Here is an 18,392-nt window from a genome sequence, read left to right as displayed (position 1 = left end):
TTCTTTCTTTTTAGTTTCTCTCATCTTCCTCCCTTCTTTTCCCAAGAAACATTAAATGACTATTTTGATCATAGTGAAGGGGCTGTTTTTTTTTATTCAGTGGTATACTTTAAATTTCAGATACCTGACCTTTATTCCATTTTGTAGGTTCTGGCTGATAGATTGTCGACAAATCCAGGAATCTGTTACCTTCGCATCACAAGTGTATAGAGAAATTATCTGTGTACCGTATATGGCCAAATTTGTTGTGTTTGCCAAATCACATGACCCCATTGAAGCCAGGTTGAGATGTTTCTGCATGACTGATGATAAAGTGGATAAAACCCTTGAACAACAGGAAAACTTTGCTGAAGTGGCCAGAAGCAGGGATGTAGAGGTACTGTATTTACAAAAATAGTTTATGTTAACCTGTTGTTTATCCCCTTACTGGTAGAATATATTTAAAATAGTTTTAATAAATAGAGCCATAAAAAAAAACCAGTCTACATATTGATCAGTTAGTAGGCCAAGGTCCAAAATCCGCCATTTTTAAGAAGTTTGGATATAGGGATAGTCTTACTGTATGTGAGGAGGTAAAAAGACTCTCTTGAAGTTATCTTGGGAAAAATTATGAGTTATTAGTAAAGTATGTGACTAATCATTTAGATATCTTTATCTCTCCCTGTTGGTTTCATTTTTAGTACTGAAGAAAACAGTCAGGAAGTATATTCATTATGTAAATGTGGAAGTACCATAGCCAGGGCTTTTCTACATTACTTATTCTTATTTCATAATTTTCTGTCTGCAGGCCTTTGGATATTGAAGTCAAGTAACCTGACTCATTATAATGTCAAAAATAACCCAATCAGGAATTTATTAAATTTAGCACTTATAGATACTGGTTAGTGGGAGGTAACATAAAACAGTGTTAGAAATGGAAACATTAACATTCAATGCTACCATGCACTGGAAGATTCCTGTACCAGTAAGAAGAAGGAGTACTGGCACATGCTTTGTCACAGATAAGACAAAATGTTAGCAATTTAAAGATTATGTATATTTTAAGAATTCTGATGTTCTAAGTAGTACTACCACTTTTTTTATATAAATAACAATAATGATCATAGCTATTATATTCTTTGTTATTTTTCTATTTTTACCAGGTACTAGAAGGAAAACCCATCTATGTTGATTGTTTTGGCAACCTGGTGCCATTAACCAAGAGTGGCCAACATCATATATTCAGTTTTTTTGCCTTCAAAGAAAACCGACTTCCTCTCTTTGTCAAGGTAATATAAACAGGGCATTTTGTAATGAATTTTACTTAAGATCAAGTAAGGATTTGATTTCTTTTAGTAGGAGATAATACTGGCTTTTAAGTCATTGCAGTAATTTCTTAAAACCATATCTGTGAAATTTTAAAGTCCTAAAAACCCAACCATTTTTATTTTTGAAGTTCAAATTCAACCTTAATTTTTACATATGAACTAAGTTTAAGGCTAAGAATTAGGACAAATAGCCAATTCATTAATTTAAAAAACTAGCGACATTTTTCCAAATTTTACAGAAGTCTCTCTCTCTTCTTTTTTACTATTAATTCTTTTAAATATTCATGCTTATATTTTAAAAATGTATGAATTTCATTAATGTGGAGACCAAAAGAGTTCTAAGTGACAACTTTTGTAGTAAAAGCTCTCAAAGGATCCAGGAACTCAATCTAGTAAGAGATTATTCCTGATAGAGCTGTGAACTAGATATATTTTCATAAATTCATTCAGCAAACATTTATGGAGATACTTCAGTACACCGTAAATTTGTTGTCTCTGTTTAAGATTATTAATCCAAGTTAGGAATTTGGCAGCAGCAATATATACACATTTCATTCTGGATTCCAGTTCTAAAGAGGGGCAAAAATATGTGATGGTGAGATTCATGTAATGAAAAGGAAGTAATAAATCTGTTCTCTATTTCTCTAGCCAGCTCATTTTTTTTCTTGTTTCTCACAGTGTATTTCACTAATCTAGAAGTCTGAATGCTCAAGCCTCATAAGATAGAAGCTGGTTTCTATCAGTTTTTTACTACACCAATGTCAGATTATTAATTCCCAGTTTGTCAGCAGTGACTCATTTTATTCCATTATGATTTTCCAAGTATATGTCAGTAAACCTCTTTTAAGTTTTTTAAAGTCTATTAAGCTTTCCCAAGATCTCTACTGAGTCTTTTGTTGTGCCATTTCTGGTTTGTTTTACCTGATCAAAGATAGGTTCTTATAGATCACCACATTAACCTGTAACTGCTGAAGGGTAATTGATCCATTTAACACAAATGACGGTGTGATTAAGCGAATACTATATTGTTGATGTGCAAAAGTCGTTCTATGAACCAAATGCAGAAATGAGCAAAGGACTTAGACATTTCTCTAAAGAAGGCAAACAGATGTCCGCAGCTAAAGGAAATTTAGATTCAAACCACAATGAGATACCACATCGTATCCATTAGGATTGCAGTGGTTAAAAAATAAATATATAAATGAAATGAGATAGCTAACAAACGTTGGCAAGAATGTGGAAAAATGGGGGCCCCAATCACTGGTGGTGGGAATACAAGATGATGCAGCCACTGTGGAAGACTGTATGATGATTCCTCAAAAATTTAAACCTAGATTAGCATATGATCCAGCAATTCCACTTCTAGGTATATATCCCAAAGAACTAAAAGCAGGGACTCAAATAGTTATTTGCATACCAGCATTCATAATAGCATTATTCACAGTAGCCAAAAGGTGGAAACATCCCAAATATCCATTGACAGGTGAATGGATAAATAAAATATGGTGTATAGGCACAATGGAATATTATTCAGCCTTGATAAGGAATGAAATTTTGATATGTGCTATAACATGGATAAACCTTGAGGATATATGCTAAGTGAAATCAACTAGACACAAAAGGACAAATATTCTGTTTCCACTTGTATGAGGTACCTAGAAAGGTCAAATGCCTGGAGTCAACAAAATAGAATGGTGGTTGCCAGGAGATGAGGGAGGGGAGGAATGAAAAGTTCTTGTTTAATGGAAACAGAGTTTTGGTGTGTGAAGACAAAGAAGTTCCAAAAATGAATGGTGGTGATGGTTGTACAGCAGTGTGAATGAATCTACTTAATGCTGCTAAACTGTGGTTGTAAAAATGGATGAAATGATAAGTTTTATGTTATGTATGTTTTAACATAATTCTTTTAAAGAATGAAATTCTGATATGTGTTACAACATGGTTGAAGCTTGAAAATATTATGCTAAGTAAAATAGCCCAGACTCAAAAGGAACAAACATTGTATAACTCTATTAGGGTATCTGAAGAAGCAAATTACAGAGATAGAAAGTAGAATAGAGGTGACTTGGGGCCGGCAGAAGATGAGGAGCTGTCATTTAATAGGTACAGAGTTTGTGTTTAGGATGATGACAGATTCTGCATGGCAGTGATAATTGTACAAGTTTGTGAATGTGCTTAATGCCAATAAATTGAACACTTAAAAATGGTAAGTGAAAAAATGGAAACAGTAAATTTTATGGCATGTCTATTTTACCACAACTTTGTAAAATGATTTTGTAAAAATCATTCTAAATGATAATAGAAAAAGAGAAAGAAACATCTCTAAATCCTTGGCGTTATCAAATGAATTGATTTTTTTCCTCATTCTTTCTTTTGAGTATTATCTAATTAAAATAAATAGTATACATCATATCTGTGTGAAGTATGGATGCCTTTCTTGTTCAAGGTACGTGATACGACTCAGGAACCTTGCGGGCGACTATCATTTATGAAAGAGCCAAAATCCACAAGAGGCCTGGTGCATCAAGCTATTTGCAATTTGAATATCACCCTGCCAATTTATACAAAGGTATTGTAAAATCTGCTTAGTGCAATTCCATTTCTATAGGATTTAATTTTCAAATCCTTTAAAATAAGTAAAAGCAAAAGCTTTTTTGCATTTTACTGAATGCAAGCACATGTAACAATCATTTTTTATTCCCTGTCAGATTTGTGATATTCCATTTGAGTTATATTGACTCTGATGGAAAATTTTCTATAAATCTGTATTAGATATGAAAGAGAGAAAATGTGAATTTAAGGTTTAACTTTTTGGACTAATTTTTAAAAATAAGTTGGCTTTGTCTTCATTGGTTTATATGTGCCCTTCTGGGATCATACTAGTCCATTTGGCCCTACCAAAGTATTATGAGTCCATTGGCTTCTGCCAATTCACAAGTGGATTATATATTATTAAATTCAAAGCAACCTCATGAGATTTTATCTTATTGCTAAAATAAATACCTGTTCATCTTATAATCTATAATATTTTTGGGTTATCAAAATAAGTTTTTGACTATTTTAACATAATTAGTATACAGTATACTCCCATGTTACAAGGAGTAGATTTGAAACACTGTTGAAAAGGAACAATTTGTCAATTCCTGACCCAAAGTCTCCTTACCAGGTATTACTTTGTATTCAGATCACTCACCATTACAGAATTCCTGGCTTACTTTGATCAAGTTGAAGATGACAACTACATGAATTAAATGTTGAGGATAACTTAATTTTTATTACTTAAAAAAAAAATGTTAACCAACCTCTTCCCAATAGAACCTCCCCTCCCCCACCCCATGGCAGTCTATGGAGGGCTGCAGCGGGATGCCATGGTGTGTACTAGAGGTTAGGGAGGGGCATGAGTAGTGGCAGGTAAGACCTGGAGACCTAGAAATATAGTTAAAACCCTAAGTTTTGATTCCACAATACAAAGCATCTTCTACACTTCTTTTTACCCACCATGGTATATCTTTCTTAACCAATTAATCTTGTAAATAGAGATCAGACACATAGAGAAAAGCCCATAGCATCATGCTTAACATTGCAAATTCTTATTATATGATAAAAATGAAGTGAAATATTAGCTGTATAAGTAAACATGCATGTTTTTCCAGTCATTGGAATACAGCAATAGGTATATCCACCTCAGTGAGGATAATCTAATCACACTCCAGTGATGCAAAATGTATTTTGGGGTTTGTGGATTTGTGAGTCACCGAAGTGAATGCCAAATAAGAACACAAAAAAAATGTGTACTGCTGTGGGCAGTCCTCCTGAGTGATGTGTAAAGATGAATGAGCTTTGTCTCTGATTTCAGTGAACTCTCAATGTGCTATAAAAGAAAGTGTTTGTTATTACACTGTATTTCTAAGTTAAGACATATCATTAATTCCACGGTGGTCCTGGACAGCTTTCCATTTAGTAACTGAAAGGAAAAAGGAAAACAATGCCAAACATTGTACACTTTAGATAAACTATAGAATTTAGTTGTTCTTTATTATAATAGAACTACTAAATATTGCCTATATATTCAAAAAATTTTCGCCATATGCTTATTTGTGGCTTCTAACATTTTCAGCCAGTATCTGTAATGACTGGGAAATATCATCACCATTTCTCTGGGCATATGCATCAAATTAAATATCAAACTTTAAGGATGTTAGTAACCTAGTATCTGAAATAAGTATATTTGTAATTTTAGTTTTTTTTTGCCTAAGGAATTAGTATATTTATAGTTTTGGTCTTTTTCCTCTTGAATCTTTAGACTTTCACATTTAAATCAATCCTTTTAAATTATTTGCCTGTTCTATAAACTGTTAGTAAGAAAAAAAAAAACAAGAGTATGCTGGCTGTATGCTTGCCTGTTGATGTTTGTTGGCAGCGTATTTAATCTTTTCTTTTCTTCTAAATACTCTCTACTCTTCCTGCTTTCTTTTTTCCATCTCGCATGGCATCTGGGGGCGGCAAGGAATCAGAGTCAGATCAAGAACAGGAAGACGAGGTAATTGTATGATACTGTCGCTTGTTGATGGCTGTATTTGCTATACCCACTAATAAGAGCACATAATCTGTGTTCTTAGAAGGGTTATACAGATGTTAGTAATAGGAGGGTCACAGTTTACCTAACCCCTCTGAGCTTCTGTTTTCTCATCTCGTGGACTGAATTCAAACAACAGTAAAGCTTTCCCTGTCAATTGTTACCTGTCTCTGTGTAGTAATATGTGTTTCTCTACCAACTACTAAAGGCCAAGCCATTATTTCATTTCTCAGAGGTTGGTCTGGAGATGCCTGGAGGTCAAAGCTTTTTTTTTTTTTTTAAAGGTTACTGAGACATTTTTTCTCTTTTACCTCCCATATCTCCACAAGCTATAGCAGAGTTTTCCAGAGACTACATTACATATGATGACATCATGGCTCTGACTCTGGAATGTGTAGTTGTGTATACTTGGGTTCTAGCATTTTCTTAGTTTTAATGTATAAAACAGATAATTAATTGTATATATCAAACATAAAATGAAGTTCTTCAAGATCCTCAGTAATTTCTAGGAGTGTAAAGGAATCTTAAGACCGAAAAGTTTGAGACTAAAAACTTAAAGGAGTTTATAATTCAACCATTAGACTATAATATTATAATGCAGAACTCTGCCGATCATGAGCACTTCTTACAAGGTAGATTCTTTAAATGCTCCATGTACCTCATCAACACTGATCTTCACAATTGCCCTGTGAGGTCTGTGCTGTCATATCATAGATGAGGAAAGCAAGTCTTCGAGAGATTACCTTGAATAAAGAACCACTTGAATAAGACCTCTCTGATAGTTCAGGCACATTTGTGTTTGTTTCCCCATATAAAGATTTGAAGATGCCCAAACATTATCATAGAAATGAAAGAAGTCATTGGGAAATTCCTTCTACTTTCCTATTTATGTATTGGTTCCTGTTTCTAAGATAGACAAATGTAGTTATTGTTAGTTGCACATAAATATTTTCAAATATACTAGTTTTATATTTTTATTTAATTTTTTAAAGATTTTATTTATTCATGAGAGACACAGAGAGAGAGAGGCAGAGACACACACAGAGAGAGAGGCAGAGACACAGGCAGAGGGAGAAGCAGGCTCCATGCAGGGAGCCTGATGGTGGGACTCGATTCCAGGACTCCAGGACCACGCCCTGGGCTGAAGGCAGGCATTAAACCGCTGAGCCATCCAGGGATCCCCCTAGTTTTATATTTTTAATGTTACTCCGATGGATTTGGAATACAGAAACATAAAGAAAAATATAATAAATACCCTTGTACCCGCCAGCTTAAAATGTAAGGCCTTTTCAGTGCAGAGAATCACCCTGAATTCACTTTTTACTCCTACCCCGGCAGTAGAGCAGGACAAAAGGGTTGATGGTAAACTCACTGTCCTGCCGTATGTAACCATGTACGGTACTAATTATGACAAGACAGATGTCATCCTTACCCTCAATTGTAGAGCCACTCTTTGTCTTACATAGTTTCCTTCCTGCACTTGGTGACTCTTATCATCAAAGCTGTTCAAAGTGGTACCTACACCCTTTACAGAAGAGCAGTGCAATTATAAAACCATTTTTACTATGTTTAAATGAATTTCTTGCATTAAGTTTATGATTTTTCTATTGAATATTTTCAGAAGCGATGCAGGGCAATAGATCCAGTTTGTATTCTTTTCAGGATTTGGAATTTTGGCTTGTAATTAATGATTACGAAACTACTTCTGTAGAATGTATTACCCTGGCATGTTATTTGTTCTTTCCTTCTTTTTCTCCACTAAATTGACACTTTTTAACCTCCACTTAACTATTTTCCTGGCTTTTCCCTAAATAAATATTTCTAACATCAAACGCACCCTGGATCATATCTTCCTAGAAATAACATATTAAAAAGTACTTTCCACCTATAATGTCTAGAAAGATTTTTTCCAAGTTAGGATAAGAATCAAGGAGATTCTCAGGAAGAACTGTAGCAAATTACCCTGACCTTCCTCTAGCTTCTGGTATCTCCCTGTGGGTGTGATTATGAATAGGAGCTTATTTGCACATCAGGGGCTGTGAAACAAGACACAGTTTGTAACCATTCAATTTATGTATGTTTTCTTTCAGATCGATATGACATCAGAAAAAAGTAAGATTTTAAATAAAATTGAGTTTTTTTTTAAAAAAACTGGCTACAATAAAGAGAAGCATGAATTAAGATGCAGCTAGTTGCCATTACTAACCACTGTAATAATTATGTTTTTATATTGTCCTTATTAATCATTAATGTCTACTTAGAAAAGCAGCTTGGCCAGTTAAATTACAAAAATACCTAATTTGTGAGCTAATTAGCAGTAAAATGCAATGATTATTCATCTAAGCATTCACTTTCTTTTGATACCCCTGTTAATCCTGCTATTGCTGTTATGCTTGTTTAGAAACCCACCCTACTGTTTTTGTCCATTTGTTAGCATAACATTGTCATCTCTTTCTTTTTTTTTTTAAGCACTGACATGACAGTATCACTTTTTGATATCAAGCAACACTGACTTGGGAGAGAGCTCATTATTTTGCAGGCTACACTTGCAAAAATGATACTGTCTTAATAGTTCTCAGCTAAAGCCAACCCTTTCCCCACCCCCACCCCCTAGCACCTCTTACTGTGGTGAAGTATAACTGACTTCTTTCGGGTTGAGGTCTAACGGATTTTTGTGAAACTTTGAAAAAAGTAAGAACCAAGAATACAAAAATCAAAACCTCCTGGATGAAATTATTAATCACAACATTGTGCCATTATAGGGCTAATTTTAAATAATGATGCAAATCCCACACATAATTTTGTACAGAGAGAACTGGTTTTTACAGACCTTAAGAGAGTTATCTTAGAACTCATTTTGGGTTTGTAGCAATTCATTAACATTTTAGTTTTGGGGCCTGTTTCTGCACTTGATCTTAGCCAAAAGGCCGAGAAGCGATGGGGCCTGTTTCTGGTGACTCTGGCTTCTTGTGTGGAAGAAGTTGAATTTTTCAGGTTTCTTTCTTGCTTTTATGCCCCCAGATAGTTTAAGGAAAAAATACTAATTTTTATTGCTTATTCATTTAAAAATTCATTTTGAGTCACTGTATTTCAGGGTACTATTCTTAAAAGGAGAAAAATTAGAACCATGTTTGATACGGCCATCTGGTTCTGTGCAATGATCTGGGGCTTTTTTTTTTTTTTTTTTTTTGAAGACCTAGTACAATGTAAATTACTGTTATTAAAATGCTTTTCTTAAAAAAAGATTTTATGTATTTATTTGAATGCGGGGCTCTATCCCAGGACTCCAGGATCATGACCTGAGCTGAAGGCAATGGCTTAATGGCCTGAGCCACCCAGGCACCCGTAGAATGCTTTTAATTGAGAGTCTCTTTGCTCTTATGTTAAATCACCATTCAGGACTAGATTATTTGAAATTCTGGGTGTTTTCATTGGTTTGTACGTGAACAAATTTGCATTGATATAAACCATTTTAACATATCTTTATATATGCATAGTCACAGAGTTTATCTCCTCAACAAATGACAGTTCTCTCAGGAAAAGACACTTTCTTTGCTTAAAAAGTGACATTATCATTGCCTTCATTCCTTTTTTATAATTTTTTTTTAATTTTTATTTATTTATGATAGTCACACACACACAGAGAGAGAGAGAGGCAGAGATACAGGCGGAGGGAGAAGCAGGCTCCATGCACCGGGAGCCCGACGTGGGATTCGATCCCGGGTCTCCAGGATCGTGCCCTGGGCCAAAGGCAGGCGCCAAACCGCTGCGCCACCCAGGGATCCCTCATTCCTTTTTTAAAAAAGATTTTATTATCTCATTTTCTTCTTCGGGACTACTATGTTATTTAAATCACCCTTTCCTTTGTTTCTTGAATACCAGATAGTAGAAATTGAAGTGTAATACATCCAGCTGGCTCAATCATTTAAAAAGGAAAGGGAAAAGGTTACTATATTTCTATAATGCCACAGATTCTTCTGAATGACTCCTAAGTGTTGTGAATATTTTTTAAAGTTAAAACATAGACTTGTGTTTGTTTTTAAGTCTAAAGACCATCCTTAAATAATCATCTAGGTATGAGATAATCTCTAAAGAAGGGCTCTATTGAAGGGACTCTCCTAATTCTTTTCAAGAGCAAATCCTAAAAGAGTGTGACCCAGTGTTTTCCTTTTTTCTTTGAATGGGTGCAGGTCCCCACTACCTATTCCTCGAATATATTACATTCAGCACCTATGTACAGACTTGTAGGGAAATAAATACGCTTCACCACAGTAATGTTTTACATACTTGTTCTAATTTCTTAACCATCCTCCTACCCATGCATTTCAGCAAAGCCATCTCTCCCACCAGTTTTCCTCCACCTTTGCTTTGCATGGAAATAACTTGGCTTACATAAATTGTGCGTGTGTCCCGTGTGACTGTCTCTGATTTGGATTGCCATGCATCACATTTTAACTTTGGACTCACATAATAAGTTTAATCACAGTTGTTATTTTGTTAATTTTTTCTTTCCTTTCCTTTATTTCCCTCCTTGGTCTGTCCATTTTGTGTCTAAACCAGGAGGTTGCTCCAAGGAAAGGACCATGCCTCTTAGCACAAGACCATTCGTTTCATTGTTAGGTGTGAATTTCCCTTAGATGAAATGCCGGTTTGCAGCTGATTCAGACATCTTTTATGTGTCATTGTAAATTGACAGAACAAAACATACTGAATTCTGGATTTTCATATGATTAAAAAACATATATACATCATTAGAAGGCATTCTGAGTTTGCTACTACTGGCTTTCTCCTAGAGGAAATCAACTTTCTGCAATTTCTAATGCTTTTTTCCTTTTTTTTTTCCCATGTTTATATTTTTTTCAACATCGATCTGTAACATCTGAACAATCTTGAGATACTTCTGTGTAATTTCACTGCGTCCGTTCTTTGTTTTGATCTGTGGTGTGTGTGTGTGTGTCTGTCTGTCTTGGCTATTTGTTATAGCTTTGTTGTATGTGTGGATGTGCTACAAGTGAGAAAATTAAGCAAGTTATTTCCTGCTCATTTTTCCTTTTCAGTTTTGGTTCTTTTTTTTTTTTTTTTTTTTTTCCGTTAGCCTTGCTTTGCTTTTGTATCCTGAGACCTTGTGGATCCACCATTCCCAGCCCATTCTGTTGTCCCTCCCGCCACAACAGGAAAAGACACTGTGTCGTTTGAGTCCTGATTACATTTGCCGATATATTTTTTGATTTCCATTTTACTTTCAATGTTTTTCATTCACATCAAAGATGATGAGACAGAGTCTACAGAAACATCTGTCCTGAAAAGTCACCTGGTTAATGAAGTTCCTGTCCTAGCCAGTCCGGACTTGCTCTCTGAAGTTTCTGAGATGAAACAAGATTTGATCAAAATGACCGCCATCTTGACCACAGATGTGTCTGATAGGGCAGGTTCTATCAAAGTGAAGGAGCTGGTGAAGGCTGCTGAGGAAGAGCCAGGAGAGCCTTTTGAAATTGTTGAAAGAGTTAAAGAGGACTTAGAGAAAGTGAATGAAATCCTGAGAAGTGGAACCTGCGCGAGAGATGAAGGCAGTATGCCAAGGTCTCAGCTGGAGAGAGAGTTAGTGGAAGAGGAGTGGGTGATTGTCAGTGATGAGGAAATAGAGGAGGCTAAGCTAAAAGCACCTTTAGAAGTCACCGAATACCCGTGCGTAGAGGTTAGACTAGATAAGGAGAGCAACGTCAAAGTAGAGAAAGACTCAGCTGGGCTAGTGAACTACCTTACTGAGGATCTAAAGTCCTATGTGTCTCCTCATGAAAAGCACCTGCAGACAGCTCAAGAGAGAGCAGGGGAGAAGCGTGAGGCTCCGCCTATTGGCAGGAGCTCTGAAAATGAAGGGAAAGATGCACCCCCAGAGACACAGAGTGCACAGAAGCAACAGAAACCAAGCCTGGGAATAAAGAAGCCAGTGAGAAGGAAATTAAAGGAAAAACAGAAACAAAAAGAGGAAAGCGTACAAGGTAGTGCAGAAAAAAGTGAACTTAAAAAAGGTAGTTCAGAAGAGTCATTAGAGGAAGATGCAGGTTTAGCCCCTGAGCCTCTTCCCACTGTAAAGGCCACTTCACCTTTGATAGAAGAAACTCCCATCGGTTCCATAAAGGACAAAGTTAAGGCCCTTCAGAAACGAGTGGAAGATGAACAGAAAGGTCGAAGCAAGTTGCCCGTCAGAGTCAAAGGCAAAGAGGATGTGCCGAAAAAGATAACCCACAGGACACATCCAGCTGCATCACCCTCTCTGAAGTCAGAGAGGCATGTACCGGCGTCACCCTCCTCTAAAACAGAACGACACTCTTCTCTTTCCTCCTCTACAAAAACTGAAAGGCACCCTCCCATATCACCATCAAGTAAAACTGAGAAACACTCGCCTGTGTCACCCTCCGCGAAAATTGAAAGGCACTCCCCCGTGTCATCATCAAGTAAGACTGAGAAACACTCACCGGTATCACCCTCGACAAAAACTGAAAGGCACTCCCCTGTGTCATCTACAAAAACAGAAAGACACCCACCTGTTTCACCTTCAGGTAAAATGGACAAACGCCCACCTGTATCACCTTCTGGGAGAGTGGAGAAACATGCACCAGTTTCACCTGGGAGAACAGAAAAACGTTTGCCTGTGTCACCAGCTGGACGACTAGAAAAGCATCCACCTGTATCAACCTCTGGGAAAACTGACAAGCACTTGCCTGTGTCGCCTTCTGGGAAAATAGAAAAGCAACCCCCTGTATCCCCCACCTCAAAAACAGAAAGAATCGAAGAGACAATGTCTGTTCGGGAGTTGATGAAAGCTTTCCAGTCAGGTCAGGACCCATCCAAACATAAGACTGGACTCTTTGAGCACAAATCAGCAAAACAGAAGCAGCCACAAGAAAAAGGCAAAGCTCGAGTAGAAAAAGAAAAGGGTGCTAACCAGAGAGAGACACAGAAAACAGAGAGTCAGACCATCAAACGAAGCCAGAGATTTGTGGTAACAGGAGTTTCTGAATCCAAGAGAGCAGTCCGTGCTTCTTCCGTAGGGTTTAAGAGAGAAGATGTAGTTGTAGAAAAGGAGAAAGCTCTTAGCCACAAAACACCTGAACCTGTTCAGTCGGCACCAGAAGAAGAAAGCCATAAAGAAAATGAAGTTCCCAAAGAAAAGCTGGCTGATGAACAGGGAGACATGGATCTTCAGATCAGCCCAGATAGGAAAACCTCCACTGACTTTTCTGATGTCATTAAGCAAGAATTGGAAGACAATGACAAATACCAACAATTCCGAATGAGTGAGAAGACAGAAGAAGTACAGCTCCATTTAGATCAAGTACTCACTAGTCCTTTCAACACAACCTTTCCACTAGATTACATGAAAGATGAATTTCTTCCGGCTCTGTCTTTACAAAATGGTGCTTTGGATGGCAGTCCTGAGAGCCTGAAACCTGAAGGGGTGCCAGGTTCTCCGTGTGGCAGCCTGATGGAAGGGACCCCTCAGATTAGTTCGGAAGAAAGCTATAAGCATGAGGGCCTAGCAGAGACGCCTGAGACAAGCCCAGAAAGCCTTTCGTTCTCACCAAAGAAAAGTGAGGAGCAAGTTGGGGAAGTAAGTGAAACTACCAAGGTAGAAACACCGGCAGCAGTTCATTCAGAAAAAGAACATCCCTCAGTCAAAGACATCACCGATGGTTTTGAAGAGCAAGGTGCTGTGGTCACTAAAGGCACAGAGCCCTCAGCGGAGCATTTGCTGAAGGAGGCCACCCTGGACCCTTCTTCTGAAGACACATGCCTCAAACGAGAAGATGATTCCCTTGGCAGCTGTAGTGTGTTATTAGCAAAGGAAACACCCAAAGGATTGACTGAGGAAGCATCCTCTGATGAGGCTCAACCAACAGATATTGGTTCCGCCCACAAGACACAGACCGATACTGAAGCTCAGAAATCCACAACCACTGAGCCCTCAGATGAGACAGAGGCCTCCCCGCAGCCTAATGCTTCTGTAAAGACAGGCACAGGAACTGAATCAAAGCCCCAGGGAGTTGCTAGAAGTCCCCAAGGGTTAGAACTTGCACTCCCTAGCCGAGATAGTGAGGTCCTCAGCCCCGGTGCTGATGAATCGTTTGCAGTGAGCCACAGAGACTCCCTGGAAGCCAGCCCTGTGCTGGAGGATAACTCCTCACACAAAACTCCAGATTCTCTGGAGCCCAGTCCTCTGAAAGAATCCCCTTGCCGTGACTCTCTTGAAAGTAGCCCCGTGGAACCAAAGATGAAGGCTGGGGTTCTCCCAAGTCACTTTCCTCTCCCTGCAGCCGTAGCCAAAACAGAACTCTTGACAGAAGTGGCCTCTATGCGGTCCCGGCTGCTCCGAGACCCGGACGGCAGTGCTGAGGACGACAGTCTTGAGCAGACGTCACTGGTAGAGAGCTCAGGGAAGAGCCCCCTTTCTCCTGACACCCCCAGCTCTGAAGAAGTTAGCTATGAGGTCACACCCAAAGCCACAGATGCAAGCACACCCAAACCAGCTGTAATTCATGAATGCGCGGAGGAGGATGACTTGGAAAATGGGGAGAAAAAGAGATTCACACCTGAAGAGGAAATGTTTAAAATGGTAACCAAAATAAAAACATTTGATGAACTTGAACAAGAAGCAAAGCAGAAAAGGGACTACAAAAAAGAACCCAAGCAAGAAGAATCTTCTTCGTCCTCTGACCCAGATGCTGACTGTACAGCAGATGTGGAGGAATCAAAACATACAGAGAGTGTGGAGGATGAAAGCGATGTCCCTGTGGTAGTAACATCAGAGAGCAGAAAGGCTTCTTCCTCCTCAGAGAGTGAACCTGAGTTAGCACAGCTGAAAAAAGGTGCCGACTCAGGCCTCTTACCAGAGCCAGTTATTCGAGTGCAACCTCCCTCCCCACTTCCATCCAGCATCGACTCCAATTCCAGTCCTGAAGAAGTACAGTTTCAACCTATTGTTTCCAAACAATACACTTTCAAAATGAATGAAGATACTCAGGAAGAATCAGGTAAATCAGAAGAAGAAAAAGATCATGTACCCTGCGTACCTGAGGAGAGTCCTACCATTTCTCCTGATGGCCCAGATATGTTTGATGATGATCTGGACAGAGATGCTGCTCAAACAGAAGTCTGTGATGGCCACGGGTGTGAGACTGGGAGTCCTGGCAGCTCAGTCACTCCCATATCTTCAGGTCTCTACAGCTCCCCTAGGGAGGATACCAATGAGCAGCAAGTTATCCATGAAGAATCATTACCTCTGCAAGACACTGATGAAAAAATCACAGAAGGAGAAGAGCTTGATGTTTCTAGAGTAGAATCTCTACAAGGAGATTGCCCCAGGGAAAGCCCTTCATCTTTGTCCTCTTTGCCTCATATTCCAATATCTGAAGGACAAGAATTAGATGAAGCCGTATTCTCTCCACCTTCTACTACAGAAACGGAGGATACCAAAACCGACCAAGCTTTTGAAAGCTTACCAAAGGACTCTTCCACTCAAGACTCATTGACTACTACTCAAACAGACAAATTGTCCATGGATGTTCCAGTGTCTGACCCAGCCGATACTGATGAAATTTACGATCCTCAAGTAATAAGCCCTTACGAAAATGTCCCTTCCCAATCTTTTTTCTCCAGTGAAGAAAGCAAAACCCAAACAGAGGCAAGACACACAAGTTTTCAGTCTTCAGAAGTACATTCTGTTACCACCATATCCTCTGTTGAAGACGTGGTAATAACAAGCTCCTCCAATAGAACTGTTTCAAGCCAAGAATCTAATTTTGAGGACCAAAACATGGAAAAAGAATCCAAACAAGAAAGCATCTTGTGGGAAAGGCAATCAGATGGAGGCCCTTCATCTTTAGAGCCTTCTGTACCAAATACATCAGCAGTTGTTGGTGAACAAATAAGCAAAGTCATCATCACAAAAACGGATGTGGATTCTGATTCCTGGAGTGAAATCCGTGAGGATGATGAAGCCTTTGAGGCTCGAGTGAAAGAGGAAGAGCAAAAGATATTTGGCTTGATGGTAGACAGACAATCACAGGGTACCACCCCTGATACCACTCCTGCAAGGACCCCAACTGAGGAGGGGACCCCAACCAGTGAGCAAAACCCATTTCTCTTTCAGGAAGGAAAATTGTTTGAGATGACCCGAAGTGGTGCCATTGATATGACCAAAAGGTCCTATGCAGATGAAAGTTTTCACTTTTTCCAAATTGGTCAAGAATCCAGGGAAGAGACTGTCTCTGAAGACATGAAAGAAGGGAGTCCTGGGGCTGAGCTCCCACAACAGGAAACATCAGCTGAGTCACTAGCTCTCTTAGAATCAAAAGAAGCAGTGAGTGATGAAGCAGACTTACTTCCAGATGACCTGAGTGAGGAAGTAGAGGAAATATCTGCTTCAGATGCTCAGCTTAACTCCCATGTGGGGAATTCAGTCTCTGTTGAAATATCAATGGAAGAGACTCCTTCTGCAGGTGCCGAGGACCCCCCCACCATGCAAATGGGTGATCTGTCTCCTAAGTCTAGTGTGAAAAATACATCTTGCCCTGACCCCCCTGAACCAGTTGTACATGTTCAGTTAGATTTTCCCACAGTTACCAGGTCTGTGTATTCAGATCGGAATGATGATTCTCCTGATTCTTCCCCAGAGGAACAGAGATCTGTAATTGAAATTCCCACTGCACCCATGGAGAATGTGCCTTCTACTGAAAGCAAATCCAAAATTCCTGTAAGGACTATACCCATGTCAACCCCAGCACCTCCATCTGTGGAGTATGAGAATTCCCTTTCTGAAGATTTTTTACCCAGCCTGGATGAGGAAAGTAAAGAGGATGAAATAAAACCAAAGTCTAAAATCCCTGTGAAAGCACCTGTCCAAAGAGTAGAACAGCAGCTTTTGCATCTAGATTCATCTCTCCAGAAAATAGTGGCTCCTCAGGGTCAGGACATGACAAGCAGAACACCAGAGAGTAGAAGCAAATCTGAATCTGATGCCAGTCCTTTGGACTCAAAGACCAAATGTCCAGTAAAAACTAAAAGTTACACTGAGACAGAAACAGAGAGCACAGAGGGGGATGAGGAGCTTGAGTTAGAATCAGAAGAGGGGGCCACAAGACCAAAGATATTTACATCCCGATTGCCAGTTAAGAGCAAAAGCACCACATCTTCCTGCAAGGGGGCTGTGAGCCCCACAAAAGAAAGTAAGGAGCATTTCTTTGACCTTTACAGGAACTCCATAGAATTCTTTGAGGAGATTAGTGATGAGGCTTCCAAGTTAGTGGATAGACTTACACAGTCAGAAAGGGAGCAAGAATTGGTTTCAGATGATGAAAGTAGTAGTGCCCTGGAAGTTTCAGTAATTGAAAATCTGCCACCTGTTGAGACCGAGCATTCAATTCCTGAGGACATCTTTGACACAAGGCCTATTTGGGATGAGTCCATTGAGACTCTGATTGAACGCATCCCTGATGAAAATGGCCATGACCATGCTGAAGGTATTTGCCAGCCACTGGGATTCCCTGTGCTACGCATGTCATAAATTTGATATAGTTTTTCTGTATATCTTTTATTTGGTGATTTGTGTCTCATTTTCTTTAAGCTTTCTGTAGTGGTTACTGTGTTTGTGTAAGCCCTTTGTGTTTTGTGCCTTCTCTGTGTACTCTTGTCCATGAAAACAATCTCAAGATTGAGTAATGAGAATGCTTATGGAAAACATAAACATGATAAACAGGCAATGGTGATCTTGCCTTTCTCGAGCCGCTGCACGTAAGGCCATGCAAGCTTTGAGTTTTGTTGTTCTGAAGTCCTGGGCTTAGCTTCAAATTAAGCACTTTTGCTTTTGCATATGAATATGTTGGGCTTTGTTTCATATGGTAAGGATTCGTTGCTTTTTTTTCTTACCCTCAAGTACTTTAAAATAATTTGTACTTAATAATTCTGTAATCATTAGGAAGCCATTTGCCCAAGCAGATTTCACATTATCATGAAATTCCAATTGTTGTGGATCTGTTTTTGACTCAAAAGGCTGGATATCAGATGCCACTGGTAAAAACTTTAAGAATACAAATATAAGGTAAAACAAAACAAAACAAAACAAAACAAACATGCTTTTCATTAGAGTGTCAGGTAAATGGAGAATGTACTCCAGTTAGATGCAGCAGACAACAAAAACTCAAACTTTGCATGATGTAAGTGACCGTGAGAGGATGATGACCCTTGGAATTATAAAAAAGGAAACCATTGATGGCTTTGAGAAGTAGCCTCTGGTCTTCCAATATCTCTACAATGAAGACTGTTATTCTTAAATTTGTGTTGTAAGAAAATGTCATAATGCCTAAAATGCTGCCCATCGATTAATGGGATTTAAAAATGAATGGGGAAATTATAGTTTGTGGGAGTTATATATAAGCTTACTTAGTAGTAAGCAGACAGAAATTTCACGCAAAAGACATCTATACCTATTGATACAATAGACACAAATACAT

General features: G+C 38.6%; 1 protein-coding gene across 32 annotated transcripts in view; it reads left to right on the top strand.

The window, feature by feature from the left end:
* The window catches only part of ANK2 (ankyrin 2), a 654,899-nt gene that overhangs the window by 616,164 nt on the left and 20,343 nt on the right, over positions 1–18,392 (top strand). For 27 of the 32 annotated variants that reach the window (XM_055342391.1, XM_055342396.1, XM_055342416.1 and 24 more), the window contains 5 exons: positions 148–376; positions 1,143–1,268; positions 3,754–3,876; positions 5,815–5,847; positions 7,974–7,995. In XM_055342391.1, the coding sequence (XP_055198366.1) occupies positions 148–376; positions 1,143–1,268; positions 3,754–3,876; positions 5,815–5,847; positions 7,974–7,995 (533 nt within the window). Of the gene's footprint in view, positions 1–147; positions 377–1,142; positions 1,269–3,753; positions 3,877–5,814; positions 5,848–7,973; positions 7,996–11,150; positions 17,403–18,392 lie in introns of all 32 variants that reach the window. The other 5 variants (XM_055342404.1, XM_055342398.1, XM_055342403.1 and 2 more) reach the window with 2 other exon arrangements.

Source organism: Nyctereutes procyonoides, unplaced genomic scaffold (assembly GCF_905146905.1).
Source record: "Nyctereutes procyonoides isolate TBG_1078 unplaced genomic scaffold, NYPRO_anot_genome, whole genome shotgun sequence".
NCBI classification, from domain to species: Eukaryota; Metazoa; Chordata; class Mammalia; order Carnivora; family Canidae; genus Nyctereutes; species Nyctereutes procyonoides.
The sequence above is the reverse complement of the archived record's forward strand: the minus strand, read 5'-3'. Positions and strand labels throughout refer to the sequence as shown.